This window comes from Marasmius oreades, chromosome 11, assembly GCF_018924745.1.
Source record: "Marasmius oreades isolate 03SP1 chromosome 11, whole genome shotgun sequence".
Lineage (NCBI taxonomy): Eukaryota > Fungi > Basidiomycota > Agaricomycetes > Agaricales > Marasmiaceae > Marasmius > Marasmius oreades.
This window is the reverse complement of record NC_057333.1, coordinates 660,991-682,031: the sequence shown is the minus strand read 5'-3', so window position 1 is coordinate 682,031 and position 21,041 is coordinate 660,991. Positions and strand designations below refer to the sequence as shown.

General features: G+C 47.9%; 8 protein-coding genes across 8 annotated transcripts; 2 read left to right on the top strand and 6 right to left on the bottom strand.

Moving 5' to 3' along the window:
* Window positions 1–1,364: 1,364 nt before the first annotated feature.
* E1B28_003052 (uncharacterized protein) lies at window positions 1,365–3,651 on the bottom strand (the record flags this gene model as incomplete). The annotated part of the gene is made up of 8 exons (XM_043160005.1): window positions 1,365–1,532; window positions 1,586–1,748; window positions 1,814–2,357; window positions 2,418–2,570; window positions 2,629–2,822; window positions 2,887–3,218; window positions 3,275–3,468; window positions 3,525–3,651. The coding sequence occupies 8 exons, from the start codon at window positions 3,649–3,651 to the stop codon at window positions 1,365–1,367; spliced, it is 1,875 nt and encodes a 624-aa protein (XP_043001960.1).
* Window positions 3,652–5,167: 1,516 nt separating this feature from the next.
* On the bottom strand, window positions 5,168–6,533 carry E1B28_003051 (uncharacterized protein). Its single transcript, XM_043160004.1, has one exon. It carries the CDS (start codon window positions 6,445–6,447, stop codon window positions 5,449–5,451), a length of 999 nt encoding a protein of 332 aa, XP_043001959.1. The 5' UTR covers window positions 6,448–6,533; the 3' UTR covers window positions 5,168–5,448.
* Window positions 6,534–7,497: 964 nt separating this feature from the next.
* On the bottom strand, window positions 7,498–8,266 carry E1B28_003050 (uncharacterized protein). The gene is made up of 2 exons (XM_043160003.1): window positions 8,068–8,266; window positions 7,498–8,009 (listed from the first exon to the last, which is right to left on the bottom strand). The coding sequence occupies exons 1-2, from the start codon at window positions 8,131–8,133 to the stop codon at window positions 7,842–7,844; spliced, it is 234 nt and encodes a 77-aa protein (XP_043001958.1). The 5' UTR covers window positions 8,134–8,266; the 3' UTR covers window positions 7,498–7,841.
* Window positions 8,267–8,386: 120 nt separating this feature from the next.
* Window positions 8,387–10,303, bottom strand: E1B28_003049 (uncharacterized protein). Its single transcript, XM_043160002.1, has 8 exons — window positions 10,078–10,303; window positions 9,692–10,020; window positions 9,396–9,638; window positions 9,280–9,327; window positions 9,149–9,226; window positions 9,043–9,087; window positions 8,817–8,983; window positions 8,387–8,742 (listed from the first exon to the last, which is right to left on the bottom strand). The coding sequence occupies exons 2-8, from the start codon at window positions 9,718–9,720 to the stop codon at window positions 8,435–8,437; spliced, it is 918 nt and encodes a 305-aa protein (XP_043001957.1). The 5' UTR covers window positions 9,721–10,020; window positions 10,078–10,303; the 3' UTR covers window positions 8,387–8,434.
* A 481-nt stretch (window positions 10,304–10,784) lies between these two features.
* E1B28_003048 (uncharacterized protein) lies at window positions 10,785–12,512 on the bottom strand (the record flags this gene model as incomplete). The annotated part of the gene is made up of 2 exons (XM_043160001.1): window positions 10,785–12,404; window positions 12,459–12,512. 2 exons carry the CDS (start codon window positions 12,510–12,512, stop codon window positions 10,785–10,787), a joined length of 1,674 nt encoding a protein of 557 aa, XP_043001956.1.
* Window positions 12,513–13,367: 855 nt separating this feature from the next.
* On the bottom strand, window positions 13,368–15,984 carry E1B28_003047 (uncharacterized protein; the record flags this gene model as incomplete). Its single annotated transcript, XM_043160000.1, has 20 exons — window positions 13,368–13,414; window positions 13,466–13,589; window positions 13,668–13,924; window positions 13,990–14,108; window positions 14,159–14,190; window positions 14,239–14,448; window positions 14,505–14,524; window positions 14,585–14,612; window positions 14,667–14,875; window positions 14,946–14,975; window positions 15,026–15,102; window positions 15,157–15,202; window positions 15,259–15,344; window positions 15,402–15,411; window positions 15,460–15,495; window positions 15,558–15,603; window positions 15,651–15,710; window positions 15,761–15,769; window positions 15,822–15,843; window positions 15,905–15,984. 20 exons carry the CDS (start codon window positions 15,982–15,984, stop codon window positions 13,368–13,370), a joined length of 1,548 nt encoding a protein of 515 aa, XP_043001955.1.
* Window positions 15,985–16,125: 141 nt separating this feature from the next.
* On the top strand, window positions 16,126–17,926 carry E1B28_003046 (uncharacterized protein; the record flags this gene model as incomplete). Its single annotated transcript, XM_043159999.1, has 4 exons — window positions 16,126–16,628; window positions 16,687–16,933; window positions 17,001–17,828; window positions 17,876–17,926. The coding sequence occupies 4 exons, from the start codon at window positions 16,126–16,128 to the stop codon at window positions 17,924–17,926; spliced, it is 1,629 nt and encodes a 542-aa protein (XP_043001954.1).
* A 407-nt stretch (window positions 17,927–18,333) lies between these two features.
* On the top strand, window positions 18,334–20,856 carry E1B28_003045 (uncharacterized protein; the record flags this gene model as incomplete). Its single annotated transcript, XM_043159998.1, has 4 exons — window positions 18,334–18,481; window positions 18,534–20,158; window positions 20,217–20,735; window positions 20,791–20,856. 4 exons carry the CDS (start codon window positions 18,334–18,336, stop codon window positions 20,854–20,856), a joined length of 2,358 nt encoding a protein of 785 aa, XP_043001953.1.
* Window positions 20,857–21,041: the final 185 nt, after the last annotated feature.

Genomic DNA, 21,041 nt, shown 5'->3' with positions numbered 1-21,041 from the left:
GTGTACAAGGAAGGAAGCCTTGGGTAGCTTGAAGGAGAATACATCGTCCCTCAGTTGAATTGTATGAGATCTTTGGAGTGGCCGACGGCTAACGTGTAGGATTTGGACGCATCATTACCACATCCATGTGAAAGTCATGTGAGATAAATTCAAGGTATGGCTAAAGGGTATCGAATTGAAGCAGACTACCTCCAGGTCGGGATATAGAATGACTCTTCGAAGCAACACCGCCGATTTAAGGTTGACAGAGAAGTGGAAGCAGCTTTTTGTTTCCAACTGATACTCAAAGTGACTCAACCACATCAGCATTTTGGCACTTTGATTGCCGTGGGTTTTCCGGGTTGTGGCAATCCAAAAAAACCCGGGACCACCGACAACCATCGCACCACTAGCCATCACGCAACCCCAGTCTGTTTATTCGCAACTCGATTCATGGGTCTGCCCAACAACCCAACAACATTACAATTGACCACCAAGAACCCTCAAAAACATTAACATTGAGTTTATTTACATGTGCACTTAGCTTACTGGGATCTATGATTACTTGTGTCTGCTACAAACAGCATGGAAAATGTGGTTGTGTGGAATGGTCCGATGGTGTGGAAGTTGTGTGACCATCAAAAATCCATGAAAACCCGGGTCAACCCCGCCATCAAAGTGACCAAATGCTGATGCAACCTTTACAGGACAAGCCGTTGGTGTCATGTCTGATGATCGTTGGTCGGTATAATTTGAAAGTACACGAGAAACACCTCGTCATGGTGCAATCCGTTCAACTCTCGCCTCAGGTTGGTCCTTACCGATGCATTACTTTAGGTGCATCTGACTCGACAACTGGACTGGGGATGGGCAGCTCATGGATATCATCTACCTCTCGATAGTGTTCGTCGCAAGTTCGTTCCTAATAGGTTAATTCCCCGATATCAAATACATTCAAAAATGCTTTTGAGATGCTTCGCTACCCCAACATCAAGGCCATCGATGTACGAAGGTTGAAACGTTGATACCTGATAATCTTCTCTTGTCATATACTTTCTCTTTGACCATACCGGAACAATACCGGATTGAAGGTTACTGCAACTCGCAACCGTTGTATCCGACAAGTGGGATTTGTCTGTGATTTGTCCGAGTGAGATGAAAAAAGGACTGACCTCTTTTTGTAATGAGAAAAACTGGGTTTAGACAGCCGCCGACCCTCGTGGACGTAAAAAAAGCCAACACACAATTCGATTGCATGCGGGTCATGTCGTACAATATATGATTTCTTATTTTACAAACAAAGGTATCAAAAAAGTCCAACCTCAATTACAAAACATAATCCACAATTTCAATATCCCCCTCCCTGCCGAAGGAACCCTCGCACCTCAAGCTTGCTGAACACCCGAAGACTCGCGTCCACGAGTAACCCCATGACAATGACGCGTTTCCTGTGGAACAGGGAACATCGCACCAGGTGGAGACCCAAGTCTCGTAGCAATCACTGTGACTTCGAGGGACGGAAGCTGAGAAAGGTCGACTGCGTCACCAGAGACCTGCGAATAAGTGTAAGCAGAGAACTCTCTCAAAACAAACTAACAAAACTAACCTTGACAACCCGCCAATGGAGCTCACGAGTAAGATATGGCTCCACAACGCTTGGTTCCAACGAATGCAAACCCGAATGTTCGATGATAGCATCGTTGAGATGCACGAACCCTTCAAGCGTAAGGTTCTGTTGTGTGCGACAATTGGCGCATCTCTCCGCCGAACTAGGGGAAACGCGTAAAAGTTTCAGTAACATTGCCAAAAAGTTAAACCTCGGAGGAAAACCCACCCATTCACAAACGCATGATGAGCACCCACGAAGTGGTCACAAGTCAACCATTCCCCCGAGTGTTCAGGAACAGAACCTAAGAATATAGGTACACTGAAACTAGACCCGACCTCGTACTTCTTGACACGAATACGGGCAGTCCATTCCCATACGTCTCCGGCGTCTGTAGCCGTGAAAGGTGCTTGATCGACTTCTGGATGTGCCCCGCCGTTATGGCTTTGTGATTCCGGAGTCACGGAAGATGCAGCGAAACTGCGGACAGCAGCATTCGCGCCCTCTTGGACTCCGCCATTCTGGACCTTCGCTTCGGAAGCAGGGGCCTTGGACGTAGGAGTAGCGGCAAGGTTCATGGCTGCGAAACCCCGAGAACGACCACCCCCGCCATAGAGTTGATTCACGATTCTGCCGATTGCGGTTTGAATAGCGGAAGGATTGCTCGCGTCGAGGCCATTGAATTCGGGATAGGTATATCCGAGAGGAGCGGTGGTCCCGACATTAGCTGAAACCCAGTAGCTTGTTTGGGAGTTCCAGAACGGCGTCAGGCCTTGAAGAAAATCGACAAGGTCAGTTTATGTGGATCAGATCTAGAACCGAGAACACTCACTAGTATTCTCGTCAATGGGAGCACCAGCAGGAATAGTCCAAGTCCCATCTTGAGAAGTGTTAGGTGTGACCCATGTCCCTGGATGAAGGGCAGACCACAAAGACAGTAAACGGTCAACATTTGCGTGATGCATGAAGAAGATCGGGTCGAACGCTAAGAAGAACTTTTAGTCTCGATACTTGGGCCATGAACAGTGGGAGCTCGATCTCACCTGCAACCGACGGATCACTCATATGCCCTCTTCCTCCGACGTCAACGTGAATACCATCATGTATAGCTTCCAAACTGTTACTGGAACTTCCACCATCACCAACGGTGTGATTACTAAACGCCGGCCAGGTATCTACTCGTGTAAGCATGTTATAAGTCGTCGACCTGATTTGAGACTGGGCTTTCTGCAAGGTCCTACAAAGCGGGGAGAAAGCAGTAAATCAGAAACGATTTACCGTGAAGAAGATATGTAACCCACCGCTTCATTCCATCGATGTCTTCCGTAGGGTTCGCGCTCGTACTAGTAGGATACCTATACGTCGACTTCCACTGGTTATACGGCCTCGGGAAAGATTTATCGATAGGATGGAAAGTATATCTCCTCAGAGGATTCGAAACCTTGACCTTCCGCCCATCAGGAGCAGCGAGAATAGTAACCTGATCCATCGAAATAACCTCTGCCGGTGGAACGGAGTTCCTCGCCCAGTCCCAATAGGGCTGACGAACATTCTCAGCAGCGTCTTTGTATTTTTGAGCGTCAGCGCTAGTATAAGTAGCGGCGATTTTGACGGCTTCTCGTTGAATAACTTGCTGTGAAAGGCGGTTTTGAATACATTCGTAATGCAGAAAGGAAAAGTGGCAGATACCTCAAGGAGAATCATATAAGGACGATGGAAAGTAGGGAACAGAACATCTCCATGGGTGCAATATCCCTCCCAGGCATCAGGATCAACAGGTTTACCTCCAGAGCCGTCCCAGGAAACGTAGGGCAACCCATGGATGCCTCCGATTTGGAAGAAAGAATCGATTTCATCTTGGCGTTTATTGGTATAAATGGACTCTGTATGCGATCATAAGCTAACGAAGAGGCAAGACATAACAGCGACCGCAACTCACGCAATGCCTGGACATACAACGAAAAATGAAGTTCATTCTTGACGAAGTCGTTGATTTCCAGACGGTTTGGGGCTTGAGCCCCTTGGGTGTGTCCACCCTTGGCACCGGTTACGACGAAGCGAGACATGTTTGTTAGAAAGGAGTTAGAAAGTAGCTAGAAAGTAAGGAAGAAGAATGAGCTTGCACAGAGGCTTATATAGCATTCTAGGGTCGACTCACGTTCTGTTTTCTTTGGGCGTCGAGCGGATTAAGATCCGATATTCAAGGCAGATCTTCCCGAGTGGTAGTGTACTAAGCATCACTGAGCTAGAGCAACACCCTCGATCCAGGTCAGGTACGTTAAAGGCGATGCGCTCATTAAACGTCGCACAAAGTCAAGTTCCGCTGGAGCTTCATAGAAACGATTTACCATGGGGTTGACGGTGGCGTGCCAAAGCCTTCTCCTAAACGTTTGGAGTCAGGGATGGGGGACTAGTGGATATGGCACGGCGAACACGGAATAAACAGTAGCTGCGGTCGTTGCGGCATAAGGTCATTATTCGAATTAGCCCACCCTGCTCGGAGCGCTGGTTCTTGCTTGAGTAAGGAGTGGCTTGTGTGCCTGCACCCCCGATGTCAAGTATTACATCATTACGACTGTGGAGAGCGGGAATCAAAGGCTGGAGAGCGATATAGAGGGAGCGATGGATAAGGTAATCCCGGCGATGATCTGGTGTTTGGATGATTTGGCCAGATCGTACCGAAATCCTTCAAATTCAAATGACCCCAAATGGCGGTGACTCGGATATGGAGAAGTAGCCCAAACTACTTATATTCAATCGCATTGCCTTTTGACAGCTTCAGGCCTTGACTATTATTCGAACGTAACGATGAGCGCTGAGCGCTGAGCTCCGAGATGGTAGAGCAGGTACCGAATCCAGTGGATACACAACTCAACAGAGGTTTTGCGAGCTGTGCTGCACTGAATCATGCTTGAGCTGCGCAAAATGGAGGGATCACCCTACGCGGTTCGCGTCGCATTACCGTCAGGAAACACGTAAAGACACCCGGAGAGAACACACAGTTTACTTACGATTCAATCACCAACGAAGTCCTTAATCGTCTCGTAAATATGCCATGCCTGCCAGACAACCCTTTGAACATCAAGCTTCTCGCCACTCCTCCCATTAATTTCGGACTTCTTCGCACAACGCATAGCTTAAACGATTACGCACACCAATCTTTAACTCATTCCCATTCCGCTCTTCATGCTTTGACTTTCCACCTCGCTTTCATGTGTATAGAGGGATGTGGTAAAACTTCCAAGAATGCGAAGGCAGCTCGGGTGTACTGGCGTAAGAACACCGAGTATCGTGAACCTCATGATTTGAGGGAAGAACGTATACAGAACGTTCAGCGTGGAAATGTTGTCAGGGTTTGAGGCAACGACGAATCGGCGGTGGTTCATAGTGGGAATATTCAGAGCCCGTGTCTGCACTGTTCATGTTCTCGTTATTCCACGTCGGTTGTCACGCGTAATGGGGGATTTGGCGTACTTGATGAATGCAGCCAGGCGGAAGGCTGAGATCAACGGTAGTTATGGCCATGGTGGGTGGTGGTGGTACTAGTAGTCCATGAAAAGCTTGAGGGCCCGCGTCACTCAATGAGGTTACATATGTGATAAGCTACTCCACGTGGATATCTACTTAGGCCGTATCTCATCCAATATCTAATATACAGAAAAGAATAACGCTATGTAAGAACGAAACTCTTTTTCAACCAACGGCACGAATATTATTCGCCTCTCGAAGAGTAAGAAAAGGTATGTAAGTACAACGACCACAAAATAAAACTCCTAGATAAATAGCAATACATAAGGCATAGAAAAAAAAAATTAAAAAACCCAAAAACCAAATATTGCACCCCAGCACCTAAATCCTAAACCTTATGCCGCAGCCTCTTCCTCCCCTAAGCGTAAGCCTCTCCTCCAAAAAACCACCCCAACAACACTCAACCCCACAATAACCGGCGCCAAAATAACTCCCCCAACCACCCCAGCCCTCGCAGCCTGCCCCGCTGTCAAATACTCCTGCGGCCTATCCGCGCTCGACAAAACCGTAACACCCAAAGGTCCCGTCACTACTCCCATAAACACCACGATCACCGCCTGTCCCAAAGACCGCCAGTTGGTCGATATCAACCCTCCACAACAGCTTGAAATGCATAATCCAAAGATATAATTGAAGTTCACACCACCTCGACTCTCATCGTCGTCGAAAAAGTCGAGACGACTTGGGGGGTGTTCGGGTGGTGGTGAGGTGGAAGACAGTGTTGTAGTGGGGAAATAGACGAGGTAGAACACGATTGTAAGCGGTAACGCGAGTATCGCCCCTCCAACCACACCCGATTTCAGAGAAGTGGTTACAGGCACCGTATGGATCGAGAGGACCGCATGTCCTAGTGTGAGATACAACAGGGAGAGTAGAACTGGGACGGGTATGAAACAGAGTAGTGGTATGAGAGCCGTCGCGATTTGGAGGGGGGAACTCCCATCTTCTCGACGGGAGAAGGATACCGGCGTTGGATTAAGAGATCTTGATGGGTATGGGGGGAAAAACGAAAGTGATTGGCGTCGTTGATGATGACGATGTTGGTGTTGTTGGTTTTGGTGGGATTGTGAGGTCGAGGTGGTGATGGTCTGACTCTGTGGGGGTATAGAACTATCCATCGTCGACGGAGGCTGGGTCCTAACGGGCGTTGTGGTTGGAGTAGAAGATGGGAAAGCTGTCACTTGGAAAGGATGTCGAAAAGTCGACGGACTAAATCCCGTTTCTCGCCATGAGTCGTCCATAGTTACTGGCACCGGATATGAGGATCCTTTCTCAGACTCTATCTCAACTGAGCCAAGTTGTCCACCACCGCCACCAGACCAGAGGTTGTTCATAGCCCGTTTTTGAAGAAAAGAAAAAGAGAGAAAAATGGAGAAATCGAGGGACAGTTACCGTGTCACCATAGCGGTAAGAAGTAGAGGGTGGAGCCGGGCTATGTATAACAAAAGTTTCTCAGGCGTGAATTTGAAAATCAACCTCAAGCTCGGAACTCCCGAGACGCCTCAACTCCTTCTGGATTCCAGCGTCTCGGTTTCGATACACACCGCACACAGCGCCTTCTTATGCATGTTTAGAAGAGGGAACTACTCTCTCAAAACAGCACAACGACTGGGGTGTCGAAAGGTATATCATTATCTGCACTGCATGCTATGGGGGCTCAATTGCTTGACAAGATGACAAGTATTGTAAGTAGAATGATATGCTGCTATACAGCGCTAAGCGACGTGCCAAGGGCAGTTCGAACACGATGCATCTATGTTTTTTCCTGGGGATTCTCATAGCAGGCAATGCATATGCCCTCCAGGCTCCGGGTCCTGGTCGGGATGTTGTATATCAAGTAAGGCCGCTCCATAATCTATTCCCTTTTCTTTCGCTGTCGAGGTGTAACAATCAAATTTAAATCCTTCAACTACAGATGATAGACATATAAAAGAGCAACACACGCTCAACGTTAAACCATTTCCTCGCAAACAGTCACTAGAATACACAAACACACCGCCATAATCCGACGTTTCAACTGAAACAGACTGTCGAAACCTGAAGGAAAGAAAGACAGGAAATTTAAAAAAATCCAACGACAGATACCCATGGCTCACGGGCCACATCAACCTGCGGCAACACGAACACATCGTTGCATATGGGCCAGGTAGTCCGAGGTCACGAGGACGAGGCCTAACGATAGAGCCTTTGGGGAGTACTAACGGTGGTGGTGGTGTCATCGGAGTCGTGATGTCGATACCGGGAAAAGATGGGGAACCATCTCGAGGAACCTGCGACCCTACCTTCCGCTTCTGCTTGGTCTTCAGTTTAAGCTCTGGCGCTGATTACTATCGTCCCCAGCACCTTTAAAAGTGATCTTCATTGGATAGCAATTATCAACGATTCATCCTTCACAACTGCATTGAACTAGAGTATCCTTAGGCCATTGAGAACACTCTTCACGACGATCGACCTCGGATGTGTTCATTCATCGCACATCATCGACTCGTCGAGTCTTGAGACCTTTAGGCCTGAAGAGTCCTTTGCAGGCGCCGCCGCCAGTAGCGGGATGGCGAAGTACTGAGCCTAACGAAGTTTCATCAATTGCACTTGACTCGAGTGCGCCTTCCTCGTGTCCTGGCCCTTTGCGCGTCCTTACTGACCGTCTGGGTGGTTAGTACGATGGATTGCAATGTTCAATTTTCGGCCTCTCCTGCCTTCATACGCGATCTTTAATTTGAAGACCAAATCAAAAACCAACCACACTTCGATTTCTCCTTCTGAATCCCATTGTTAGATGTGCGCCAAATCTATCCAGATAGATTTTCCGGTCTTGCTTGAGATCGTCGAGCTCCGACTCAGTGTATGGCGTCGAACGGTATGGGGGTCGTTCCAAGAGGACGATACGGAGATTGAGCTGATGAGAAAAGTCGTAAAGCTTCTCTAGACTGGCTTGAACCTTGGAAAGTACTTACATGCATTGCAAGAGCCGTGAACGAAGACGAGAGTGGTGTAGTCGTCGGAATTTGGTGGAAGGCCATTGTCAGTGAAGGAAATCTCTTTATTGTAATTTGTCGGAGAGTGTGTAAGTTTGACGGGCGACCATGTTCGAAGAACGTAGATGTAACGTTTGAGACCAAAGGTGTGCTCTGAAGTAGCTTTCAAGTACGCTCCAAGCAGTGTTGTTCGGACACAATGTCCATATTCGTTGGAAAAACAGTGGGCCGGTCTCGTGGGCGTGTGACTGACCTGTCAGCGACGGCTACTCGGCTACTTAGTCCGCTCAGGACAAGACAAGCTAATACTAATAACAATTAATCAGATTTATCATATACAAGTCCTTCACGAATTATTACACCATCGAATATCATATTGCGGTGGAAGCACGGTCACCGCCTCTTCAACGGGTACACGTCCACCATCCTGTTCTCTTCTCACCCAAGGTATTGAGTCGCTCGTTCCTTGGTATAAATCTTGGGGAGTCTCAGTTCGTGATGGCGATGTAGTGCCATTGTAAGTGTAGCTTGTCGTCGACATTGTCGTTGCGGATGCTGGACCGCTCGGCCCTGGGCCTTTGCATTCGGTGAGGATTTTAGCTGAAGAAGGATATCCCGTTGTTATTGCTTCTTGAAAGGGTGTAATTGCGAGTGCTATACATAGATCCAAGGTATCAGTTTCTGATGACTGAAGTCCCGGGGTGGTACAGGTAGTTCGAGGAACTTACGACCATATTCCACGACCCGCGTCGTTTTTGATTGTTTTCGGCGCCAAATGAAATACGCAACGAGTAAGAGGAGGATTACTCCAGCGACGAGTCCGACGATGAGAGCGACGATCAGCACCGAGTTTTGCTTCTTCGTGGGTGAGGAAGTAGTTGTGGGGACTGAGGGGCTGATAAGGATGAATCAGTTCAGAGTCATCGGGCTCGCCTCGAAAAACATCCCAGGTACCTTGCAGTGGTTGAAGTAGTCGGGGGCGGCGTTGTATGAGTTCCGCTATAGTCTCGTACTGATCAGATCGTTGTCCGCAGACGGGCTAAAACGGAAGTATACTCACGTAGTATGTGGGTGAGAGCTCGAGGCGGCCGAACTGACAAATAACAGTGTCATCACAGGCAAAGCGACACTTGTCTCACTGTACAATTTGGTAGGTTAAAAAAGCGATCAAAGAGGAGAGGTGGTACGCACACCGTGGGGGGAGTTGTAGGGTCTGCCTGAAGGTTGAATCCATATAGACTGCGGGCGTTTGGAAAGGTGAGTGATTTACGTTTTGATGAGAGAATCCTTAAGATATTTTAACGAACCCAGTAACAGTGGGAGTTATGGTTATGTCGCCCTGAGTTTCGGTCCCGACAGGGACGAGTATGCGATTATCTCTGAAAGAAGTGACGGGTTTTCCTCCTTCAACTACTGGTATAATTTCGAGTGTGGTGATCTGGTCGCCGCTATCTCGAAACCATGTAAGGGTCAACGGTCGATCGAGGGTTATCCGGGTCGGGAGACTTGCGATTCCGTATGACGGTAGTGCAGTCGCTTCTAGAGACAAACTGGAGAAAAAATTGCGGAGAATGAGGAAAGGAGGGTAAAACCGAAAACATACCATAATGATACTAATATTCCAAAGAGCATGTTAGGCCAGTGAGGGGGGCATGAAGGTTAAGAAGAACCGAGGGCCCAATTGCAGGGAACTGCCCATATTGGATTTTTAGACTACACCATTGACGGCCAGCTCCGAACTTTTTATTACCTGCTGTCATCCCGTTTCTGCGGCAAACGGTCAATATCAGTCAGTAAAACATGACAGATGGATGTGGATAAAGATGTGCGTATGCTCCTTTATTGACTTTGGACGGTTGGTATCAATGATTTGGAGTCTTGAACTGCAATTCGGGGTAAAGACGGGGATGGGGTTGTGCTATTCTGAATACACTTTAAAGGTTACTTGTTGGTAAGCAGCTCATTTAACCTTGTATGTTCATCTCTGACCAGATATTCTTCAAACGTCGTCCACAGATGGCAGTGAAGCCGGCCAGACTTCATCAGTTCTTGGTACAAGGCGTACCTATAACAACATCTTTGAGTTTATTTCTGTGGGAGCTATTCAGATTTATGAACGGAGTACTTTTGACGACAAGATATGGTGCCTTCGCCGGTACTTGTAACCGTGATGATGAGCGTGGGATAGACTCCCACGACCACGACGAGATTTGAATTTGAGGCACCAAGGTAAGCGCCCAGATGCCAATTATTAACCACAAGTCTTCCTACTTTCATCGCCGGCGGCTATTCTCACGACGCTCTTGGTTTCTTCGTTGGAAATCAGTTTTTTTCGCCGGAGGTGACTTACGAAGATTTTTGTATGCTTCTGTCTTTTCAATTAGCTATGGTCAAAAAGCTGCCGCTTCACCAGTGAATCACCAGATCTTCAAGCTTCAAGCTTCAAGTCCCGAGTGAATACCGCTGCGTTACGAACACTTATCCTTTTCATTAGCACTGTAAGCTTTCACTCGTGCCTTTTCTGACAGCCGTATTTGCCCTTCATATTCAGATGGAGGTCTATATCGCCTTCTGCATCTCGGATCTGACACGACTTGACAGCAAACATGGATTAGGGTTGGATTTCTTCTCCACTATATGTCCCATGCGAAGAGTACGGTATCAACACAGAATAGTTCTTCCTTCCTCTCGTACGACTACGCACAATATCGTCTTACGAACGACGCTGAGGGTGTCAGAACCCTAACAATAGGCTCATTCCTCTTATCATCTCTCTCATTCGCCCTCAAAACCAGCGTCTGTGCAGAATGCCTCCCACCTGCCAACAGACCAAACCTGCTCTCGCAACGACGCCGTCCAACGAATATCGCTACCTCCTCAATTCCTCGGTAGCCATGACCATGTTTTTGCTTAGAAGTATAGAGAGTCTTCCAAACGCTCATCCCAAAGTTTTCATCGATTTTTTCGGGGTATTTCCGAAGACAGTTGAGTTGGCCACCACAAGTCCGATAGATCCGACCGAGGTCATAGTGGACGTTGACGCGGTTAAGTTGCGGAAACGACCCGAGTACCTCGTAGTAAGCCAAATGATTTGCATCATCAACCGTCCTGTTGATGTCCAATTCTATCTCCTCCAACTGGGACGCCATTGAGCGTAGATCCTTCAACTGTCCAACAGTCAGAACCTCTCGCGTTTCGTGGGAATTCTCCACCTCGTGCAGGGATAACGAACGGAGCGAACCGCCATGCCAACGGAAGAGGGCGGAGAGATCGATGAATGCCGAGTAATTAGTGACGGACAAGGATTGTAACGGCGGAATGGAGAGTAAAAAGTCGACAATATTCGACTTCAATTCCTTCTCCGTACAGTCTGAGCGAGAAGAATGATGGATGGTGAAGGATAGGTGTTTGAGAGCCGCAAAAAGTCCTTGTTTTCTCACACAAATCAACCCTGAGATACGGGATACCTCCCCCATATCCAACGACTCGACTGTGCCAAGATCCAGACCCGCTTGTTCAAAGCGATCGAGAACGTTCTCGTCCAATTCAGTCCATTTGATCTTCATCAACCCTTTCCTTACCGGCTCCTTCACCTCGAATCGTTCTGACTCTGTTCGAATATTTTCTCTCTGCTCTGTCGTTAATCGGTGCAGCGTAGACCGCCAACACTCAGAAGTCGATGTGCTATAGCCCATTGACTCGAGGTTTGGTGCAAGGGACACGATTCGAAAAAATGCCGGTAAATAAAGATCTGCTCCTGGTGGACCTGAAAAAACGAATGCGTCGATACTTCGAAGGCAAGGTGACCTAGCCAACGCCTTCTCGTACGGATCTCCTACCCGCACGTCGTACCCAGCCCTTGTCCAACCCCGCACATGAAGTCGGCATAGTGGATGTCGGCCATGAAGAACGTCCAGTAAAACGAGGGGGACCCTCTCTCGACAATCGAACACTAGTTCTTGTAGATGAGCGATCCGAGATAAGAATGCGACGAAAAGCGACCATTTGCACTCAATATCTTCGTCAGAAGGTATGAAAGATGTTCGTTGGAGGGTGTCTCTTGGCCATCGAGCATAGGTAGAGTGAACAACGACCTTCCTGATTGCCTTGAGGATCCTTGGATCACCCTCCGTGATGGAATGAATTCGGCGTTGTGAGCACGTGTATGGGTCGTGAAGAACTTGTGCGCAACGCCGATGATCTGCTTGTGTGAAGTCGAAATCCAGAATTCGGTAGAGAAAAGGTAGTGTCAAATCGTGAAAGGCCTTGTTGACCCTCAACAGGGAAAATAATGTGTATCTTGAGGAAGCATGGACCTGCGTAGATGTATTAATGTCGACGACAAGAGAATATACAGGCTAAAAGTATACAAGCTGGATTATTTCGTTTAATGCGTCGGTATTGAGACCATCCAAGGAGACCATGACATGGGGAGAAGATGGGAAGACCAAGTACGCTTATTTTGTCCGCATTGATGATTGTTCTGCCAATTGGCATCGGGTCAAACGAATGACAGAAATGGAATAGAGCCTTCGTGGGATCATGATTTGGCGTCCATGGAATGATAGAAGTTAGAACCACAGCCTGCTCGTCAGTTGGCGCTGAATGAGCTAACTCTTTAGAACGTTGACCTTTGAACAGGGCCGGTCTGCTGGTCAGATAAGATGACTTTTGAAGGAAAATTCAGTCTTAAGGCGCACCATTAAGTCCCTCAATCGTGTTATTAACTTTCCAGGCCTATACAGACTCTCCCGATCACTGCTGCAGGCGATTTGAGTCCTTGTTGAGGTCGGATCAGATTCAAATTCTACTCATTCAGATATTGGTCGAAGGTCAAGTGATAAGTTGCGGCTGTAGAGTTATCAAGGATGACACCTGTTTCTGAAGATGTCGATGAAGTTTGAGATGCTTCGAAGGCTTTGGTTGCAGTATTCAAACTTCAGGAGACATGACCCGATGTAACGAAATGTGACCAATATACTCACCATATATGGTTACTTAGGGAGGGACTGCACCAAGACTGCACAGTGTCTTTCTCTTTTCGTAGGAAGAACCTAGAGCTGAGGAACCCGTAAATCAAACTCTCTTAGTTTCCTATGGTACCGTACTGCATGCTACTTGACAGAGAATGTCAACTAGTATGTAAATAAATCGGCACAGTGTTAAGCGACGCTCAAAGGAGTCCATCGACGTGTCCTAGCTGGTGATTTCCATAAGCAAGCACAAGTAAACGCAATTTACCATCCGTCGGGCCTCAGAAATACAGAAAGTCGCTGTTGTTAAGCAACTTTCTCAACGTCCAATATATCTACGCCCTTTTCCTCCGCTGCACACGAGCAATCAACAATCAACTCACCAAAAAACAAGGTAAACACACCAGCAATCTGCTTAACAGGACCCGTAAACCACTTCCTCGCACTCGCAATCCAAAACCCAACCGAATACACAATCACAATGCCTACAGCCACGATGGAGTAGTTGAGCGTTTCACTTGACACGGGCTTTCAAAAAGAAAAAAGAAAAAAAAAAAACAACTTTCAGAATCCAAAACTCAAAACTCCAACAAAGACAGCACCCACATTAACCTGCGGCAACACAAACACAATGGTAATAAATACAATCCATCCCACAGCCGCAACCGCAACGGGGAACGACCATCTCCCCAGATGGAACGGTCCTCGGGTGAATTTCCTATGGTAGATGACTCGGAGGGCGATGGGGATCCCGTATGAGGTGTACAGGCCAATTGTAGCAATGGAGGTGGCTGCTGAGAAAGCGACTTGGCTGCCTAAACTGGGAAGACCGAGGATGAAGCTTAGGGTGCATGCGAGCCATACTAGAGTGGGGTAGTACGGAGGGGGGGTCAGTGGAGGAGCGGGGGGTGATCAAGAACAGACTTACCGGTTCGGATGGGAGATCTCCATCGTGCGTCTACGTGAGCGAAGAATTTGGATCCGGGGAGTCCGCCGTCTCGAGCGAAAGCGTACATCATGCGAGAGTTGGAGGTTATGGAAAAGGTTCTATAGTAAGGCTTAGCGTTAACGACGTAGAATTGATGGCTTCCGCGTACCCGCACATGAACATCGCTCCAATCACAATGACCTCAAAGAGGATCAGCCAAGGTTGCAATCAGAAAAAAACCCCGTGTACCATTAACACGATCGCCCCATCTTCCCCAACCGTATCCAAGAAAATCTGCGCGACTGGTTGACCAGTCGCAGAATGGAGGGTTGCGTCTAGATCTTGAATGGAGAATAAGAGACCGAGGAGGAGGTACCACCCGAGCAGTGCGGAAACGCCAATAGCCATGATAATACCGAGGCTTCCGGACATGGCTGCATTTCGCGTTTCTTCTGTCATCTAGGGGGAGGGGATCGCTCAATGGTACCATTATTGAAGAAAAAACTGGGACGTACGTGAGCACTCGCATCGAATCCTGTATACATAAAGCGTTAACTGAGCATGAGGACCTCGGAAAGCGCTGGCGCTTACTTACCAGTCAACGTATACTGCGCCATGAGAATCTAAACTCCACCAACTAAATCAATCGTCTATCATCGCATCCAAGTGCCTCTTACCCCAATAACAGCAACATAAGCCGGACTAGCCCTCTCACCCCACCCCCCAGTCCCATCAATGAACGTTCGAAACACAAAATCTCCAGATTGATGCGTCGGTGCTTTTGCTAGAACCGCGACGACCAAGGAAAAAGTCCCGAGAGCGTGCCACCATACGGAGATGTTGTTTAGGATATGGAGGATTCGGACTCCGAATGTGTTGATCATTCCTAGATGGTAGGGTAAGTATCCGTGATCAGGTAGGAGGGCGGGTTGTTGGGATTGGGTGTTCTTGCTTACCTTGGGTGAAGAGGACGGCGGCATAGACACCTACCAATAGATATGAATATCAATTAAATAAGGAACGGAGGAAGAAGCACCTATCTGAGTCTTTTCGTTGGGCACAAAGCCCGTTTTGAACGTGCAAACTGTTGATAGGAAGGTAGCACATGCGAAACTGTATATAATCATGTGTATTAGCAGTTAGCGAACGGACTGCTGTTTTGCGCACCTGATACCGGTAGTGACAGCTACTTGGCCAAGTAGATTGAACCATCCTGTAATATTTGATGGGTAAGCACCGATTTCAATGTGAAAGAGGAATACGCTGCACCGGTGATCCATGATGTGAGCGCCGCGCCTCCAGGATCGGACAACATAGCGGCCCAAAAGTATGGTCCGCCCGAAGTTGGATGGGCACTGTATTGATATTGAATTATAGGAACAATCACTTTAGGCTGCGAAGAAGAACAATACCTGCATATTTCTGGACATGTCAGTAATGGTGATGAAGGGAGATGTCTTCGTAACTCACCTGCCATAGCCAGCCCCACGAGCATCGTAAAGGTGGCTATTCCGCCGTAGAATCCGTGAACACTTTCAGTTCTGGATGAAGGTTCCTTCGCGACTTACAGACCACAACCCATCCCCAGACCATTACTGCGGGGCCTCCAGTGTTCTGTAGAGGGTTGAGAGGTGGTAGAGGTTAAACCGAGTGAAACATACAAGACCAGTTGCAAATAAGGACGGAATGCCAGTTATCACAGAGATAATGGAAAACGAAACCTAATACAAGTGAAATAAAGACGCGGATGGGTGAAATTGAAGATATGTACCCCGAAATTCTATGTGAGGTGTTATTATCCATTGCGGTAACGGGAGAAAATAAAAAAGCACCTGTAACAAACCGAGGTCCCTCCTAAACTCGCAAACATGAGAATTTGCATTTGCACCATCGAGTAGAGAGAAAGTTAACGGACTTTAATTCCTGCTTGTAGCCCATCCTGGCCAGCTCTGCTTCATCATTCTGGATACTAGTGGCTTGCACAGGCTCTGACATGGTGGTGGTGATAAGACCGTTGATGCCTCATTATGCGGGGATGGTGGAGTGTCTCCGTACTCCGTTCGGGAAGGCTTATCGCGTAGAGTTGCGTAATATTGAGGTTTGTCATTGCTCACACGCGGTTTGTCATCGACGACGATGACCTTGCTCGAATTGCCCTCCGAACTTCTCATTTCTGTCCTTCGTCACCTCGATGGTCCCACTCTCGCCCGCATCTCCCAAGTCAATCGCTTTTTTCACACCGTCGTCACCACATCCTCCATCCTCACCTACCTCCAACACCTCCACGTCCACAAACTACAAGACAACGCTGCCTGTTCTCATCTAAGCACTTCCGAGAAACTTGCTCTGTTGAAAAAGCAACAGTCTGCATGGACACATTGCAAACCAGACTTTGAACTCTCCGCGCCAATCACCTTCCGCCCCGGCAGTGTCTACGATCTTTCCGATGGGATCTATCTCTTGGGTGAACACGGGAAACAGGTTCTGCGCTACATGCAACTTCCGAGAACACCCGCCGACAAGATCGTGTGGAAAGCGTTCAAACCGGTTGTTGAAGAGCCTACGGATGTAAGAATAAAAACAATCGTAGATTTCGCGATCAACATCCACGAACACGATTTAATTGCTCTCATCACTTCGTAGGTTTCATCTCCTCTGTCGTTACAGCTAGCTAAGTGGGGTTTTCTTTCCTCGTAGGATGAGGTATCGCGGTGGACGTATGTCCAAATATGAACTGAGCCTATACCAGCTCTCGACTGGGAAACCCCACCCACTCGCAAAACAACCAGTATTAGAGGTGATGCGGGAAGAGTCCCAACTAGGTGCACCTGTTGTCAACTGCGAGATAGTTGGAGACTATCTCGCTCTCATTGTCTCATTCTGGTTCCCCATCGGACCATGTGAAGTCTTTGTATGGAATTGGAAAACCGGGAACGTATTACTGGTACGTCTAACCATCCTCGCATTTTTTCCCGTCTATTTCTAAAGCTCACGTACGACACATACACTAGAACATGGAAGGCGAATCCGGATCATACGCCGGAATCGTCTTTCTAAGCATTGACACAATCCTCCTCCCAAACGTCCTCGAAAACAACCTCGAAATATGGCGCCTCCCCTCCCTCGACGGGACCCAAGAACAACCCACCGCTCCCATCCTCACCCTCGGCCTCTTCCAAACCGCCATGAATTACAACGTCCGTTTCATCTCCTGCCGAGCCGAACCCAACCCCGTCCCCCCCAACGCCATTCTCAAATCTGACGCACCCTTCCACCCCGCTCCAGAAGACGCGATCGTGTTATTGCATTTCAGGATCCACGGCATGGGCCTCGTTTCACTCCTCACTGTCTTCGTCCATCGGAGTTCGGTTCTGAAGATCTCGGAAGAACCACACGAGCGAGATGTGATTGATAGTGTGTCTTCGATTCCGTGGGCGGAGTGGGCACCGAGGATTACGTTTTGTCATGATTGTGGGGGGGATATGCCGTCTAGGTGGATTACGACGACATGTGGGCAGAGGTATGTGCTTTTGACGTTGGATGATGAGGATTTGGATGAGGACATGGAGGAGGATGATGGGTTGGAAAAGGTTCCGTCCAAGGTCCGAGTTTTGGATTTTGCACCTGGGAATGTAAGATTGGCTGAGCTGCGCGGGGTCGGGGATGAGGGTGAGGATGAGTTGGTGGTTAGAAGAGGGCCGCATTATATACCTACGGGGTCGCAGAAGTTGTTTGCGGATGATATGGTGACGTATCTTCCCTATGTGGAGAGTCGGACGAAGAAAAAGTATATGTTTGATGGGGCATTGATTGATGAGGAGAGGATTATTGGGATCAAGGTGAGTCTCTTTCTCTTGACTCTTCCTCCGCTGATAAATCTTGACAGACTGATATTATTGGACATATCACTGGGGTTGAAGTCATTCATTTTGGTTGATACTACATGGACATTTACTAAATACCTTTGCAATCTGAGATTTGCTTTTATTCCACTTTATGTCTTGTTTCACAACAGGGTAAGAACATAAGGATGAATGAGGATGGTATGATTGGTCTTCCTACTCTACGGGTTATCCACGCCCGATTCCGAATTTCAGGTTTTCATATTTAAGCACGACTTGTTCTCTTTTTTGAAATGGAATTTTTTCATCTTTACATGCTTTCATAGCACAAAAGCACGTGACCCAATCGACTCTTCCAAATACGAACATGATCGCTGTACTCGTATGTATACAATTTCAGTTTCCGCCAGCTTAACCGGGTTCCTGTCAGTTTCAGCGCTTGCTCTAGCCTTAACGCAACATTAACGTTCTACAACGTTTTCAACGACACCAGGCGACCCCGATGCCACATAGGTCGGTGAACAAACCCACCGCCGACTCTATGTCCATGTTCACTGGCGCGTCAGGCATTTCTATAAGCCATGGAGAATTCAGTAACGTCGGCGGTGACCTTGTTCGAGTTTTCAATAATTCCACGGTGGTTTCCAACGGTGCGTTTAGGTTTCATCAGGCTCTTTTCAAAATCTTATGTATCTTCGCCAGGGTATAGATCGCTCTGGGACGCCATTGCAGGTGTTGGCGCCTCACACAACTCACAACTCCGATTTCCACCCCCTCGCTGTCATCCAAAGACTCGTGAAGGGGTAATCGATGTTCTACTCGAATGGATAGACTCAGGAAGTCGGGATTTACCTGTATGCTGGCTATCTGGCACAGCTGGGGTAGGCAAATCAGCTATCGCACAGACCATCTCCGAAATCCACGAACGAGACCGACTCGTCGCTTCTTTCTTCTTTTTCAGGCAAGACCCAAAACGGAACAATCCCGAGTATCTGATGTTGACGATTGCTCATGGGCTTGTCGTGAATGTACCAGAATTACGCCAGTATATCACTCAGAGGATAGCAGAGGATCCAAAGGTTTTGGAAGTTAGATTGAAGGACCAGTTTACAAAGCTTGTTGTTAACCCGCTATTTGCGCAACGCGGATGGTGGAATCGTTTACGGCGTCTTTGGGCAGATTGGCCGCGTCCTTCAAGGCGACGCCCGAACTTGGTCATCATCGATGGGCTTGACGAATGCGGCGACGACGAAACTCAAACTGATATCCTTAGGATTCTGGCTTCGGAGCTAGGCAAACACCCCGAACCGCTTTTCCCCTTGCGTTTTTTGGTCTGCACCCGCCCTGAACCGTGGATAAGAGAGGAATTTGAAACCCGTCATTTACGCCATCTCACGAAGCACGTTGTCTTGGACGACTCCTTTTCTCCTGATGCAGACATCGAGCGTTTTCTGCGTGATGGGTTTCGGGAAATCTCCACGAGTCCAAAGTATTCACAGATCCGATTTCCCGAACCGTGGCCATCCGAAGATGAGATCATGACGCTGGTCGACAAAGCTCGCGGTCAGTTCATCTACGCTGCAACTATTCTGAAATTCGTCAAAGACGGATTCACGCACCCGGTGGAACGGTTGTATATTATCCTTGATATGTCGCGGGAGCCCTCATACCTATCTCCCTTCCAACAACTCGACGATCTTTACAGAGTCGTACTGTCCGCCAATTCTAACCGCGAAGGACTAGTCGCAATCCTGGCGTCAATCTTAATTCTCCCTCTCGTCGAAGCACCTGCCACTCCATGGTTTATTGAGTGTCTCCTTGGACTTCCCGATGGACAAGCAGCGTTAACCCTGAGGCCAATGCATTCGGTACTCAATATCCGAGGACGAGACGATGTAATCGTTGTATTCCATACAACTTTTACTGATTTTCTTTATGACCAGTCGCGATCTGGGGATTTTTATCTCGACAAAAGACGATGGCATGATTTTCTTGTCCAGAGATGGCTTCACGTTCTTGTTGAACGGTGCAGATTTCCACAGCTCCATGGTGGCGAATTCCCTTCATCCACATTCCATGACGGAGTACTTCAAGTTCTCTGGGAGAAATGGCCCTCGTTTTGTACCGCCTTGAGTTATCCTAGCGAGCAAGTCATATCAAGCCTTCGAGACCTGGATGTGGGTGCCCTTCTTACCGCAGCCATCTCGTCTTCCCTTTTGGTTATCAAGGGAAAGGATTATGCATGGAGGGTAAATCGGAAGATCCCTCCATTTCTGCAATCGTTATGGGAGAAGTTGGAAACTATCACATCTTGGCTGATATTGAAGGTGTGTCGCTCATCTCTATCTGCCTTCGATTGTGAAAAAAAATGTTGTTCCTACTTAGGATGTTAATGGAACACTGAGCGATCTCATCGAGCATTTTGAAAGTGCAAGAGAAAGCTTTCATGTTGCAATCTCACCTGATATCGCACAAACGTTTGTGATATGGATTGTGTTGAATATGGCTCGTTGTGATCACGTCAGTATCCTCACACATCGTGTGGACAGTGCTATGATTCGTTTCATGGAAGGGACATTCAGCATGCCAGTAGCTTACTATAACTCCTGTCTGATCGGTCTGGCATCGGATTTCGACTCGAATATGCCACCCCGATGCCCTCTAGTGGTCGGTCATTATCACATCAATGTACGGGAAGCTGCCGTTTCAACGTTGCAGGCCTTCAAGGATACGTTACATGACAGTCAATTCTTCATGTTGAGGAGAGGTTTAGTTTCAAACGTGCTCGGATCGATTTTGTTACCATTATGTGGACCTGATCCTCGAGCTCTTTTGTTATGTCATCAATTACTTTTGTCCCTCGAGGAAACTAGGGAGCCTGAACATATATCTGAATGGCTGGAGGTGCGAATAACTTTCGCGCTGCCTCTTCTTACCCGACAATGATAAACTTGTGCAGTCTTTTCCAGACGAGTACGCAAACGAAGTTGGAGCGTTACGTCGGACTTTGGGCTCTGATCATTAAAAGACTGCGGAATAGCACCTTTGTGGTTGGGTCATAACCACCCTCCTTGATTGGGGCAACGAGGAGCGCTTTTAGAGAGTGGAAACTGTGGAATAATGAACATCATCTGAGGCGCGTAGTACGTTTTCTGTGGTTCATGTTTTCATCGATGGACACCCTCTGATACTCTTTGTAGACGTGGGATT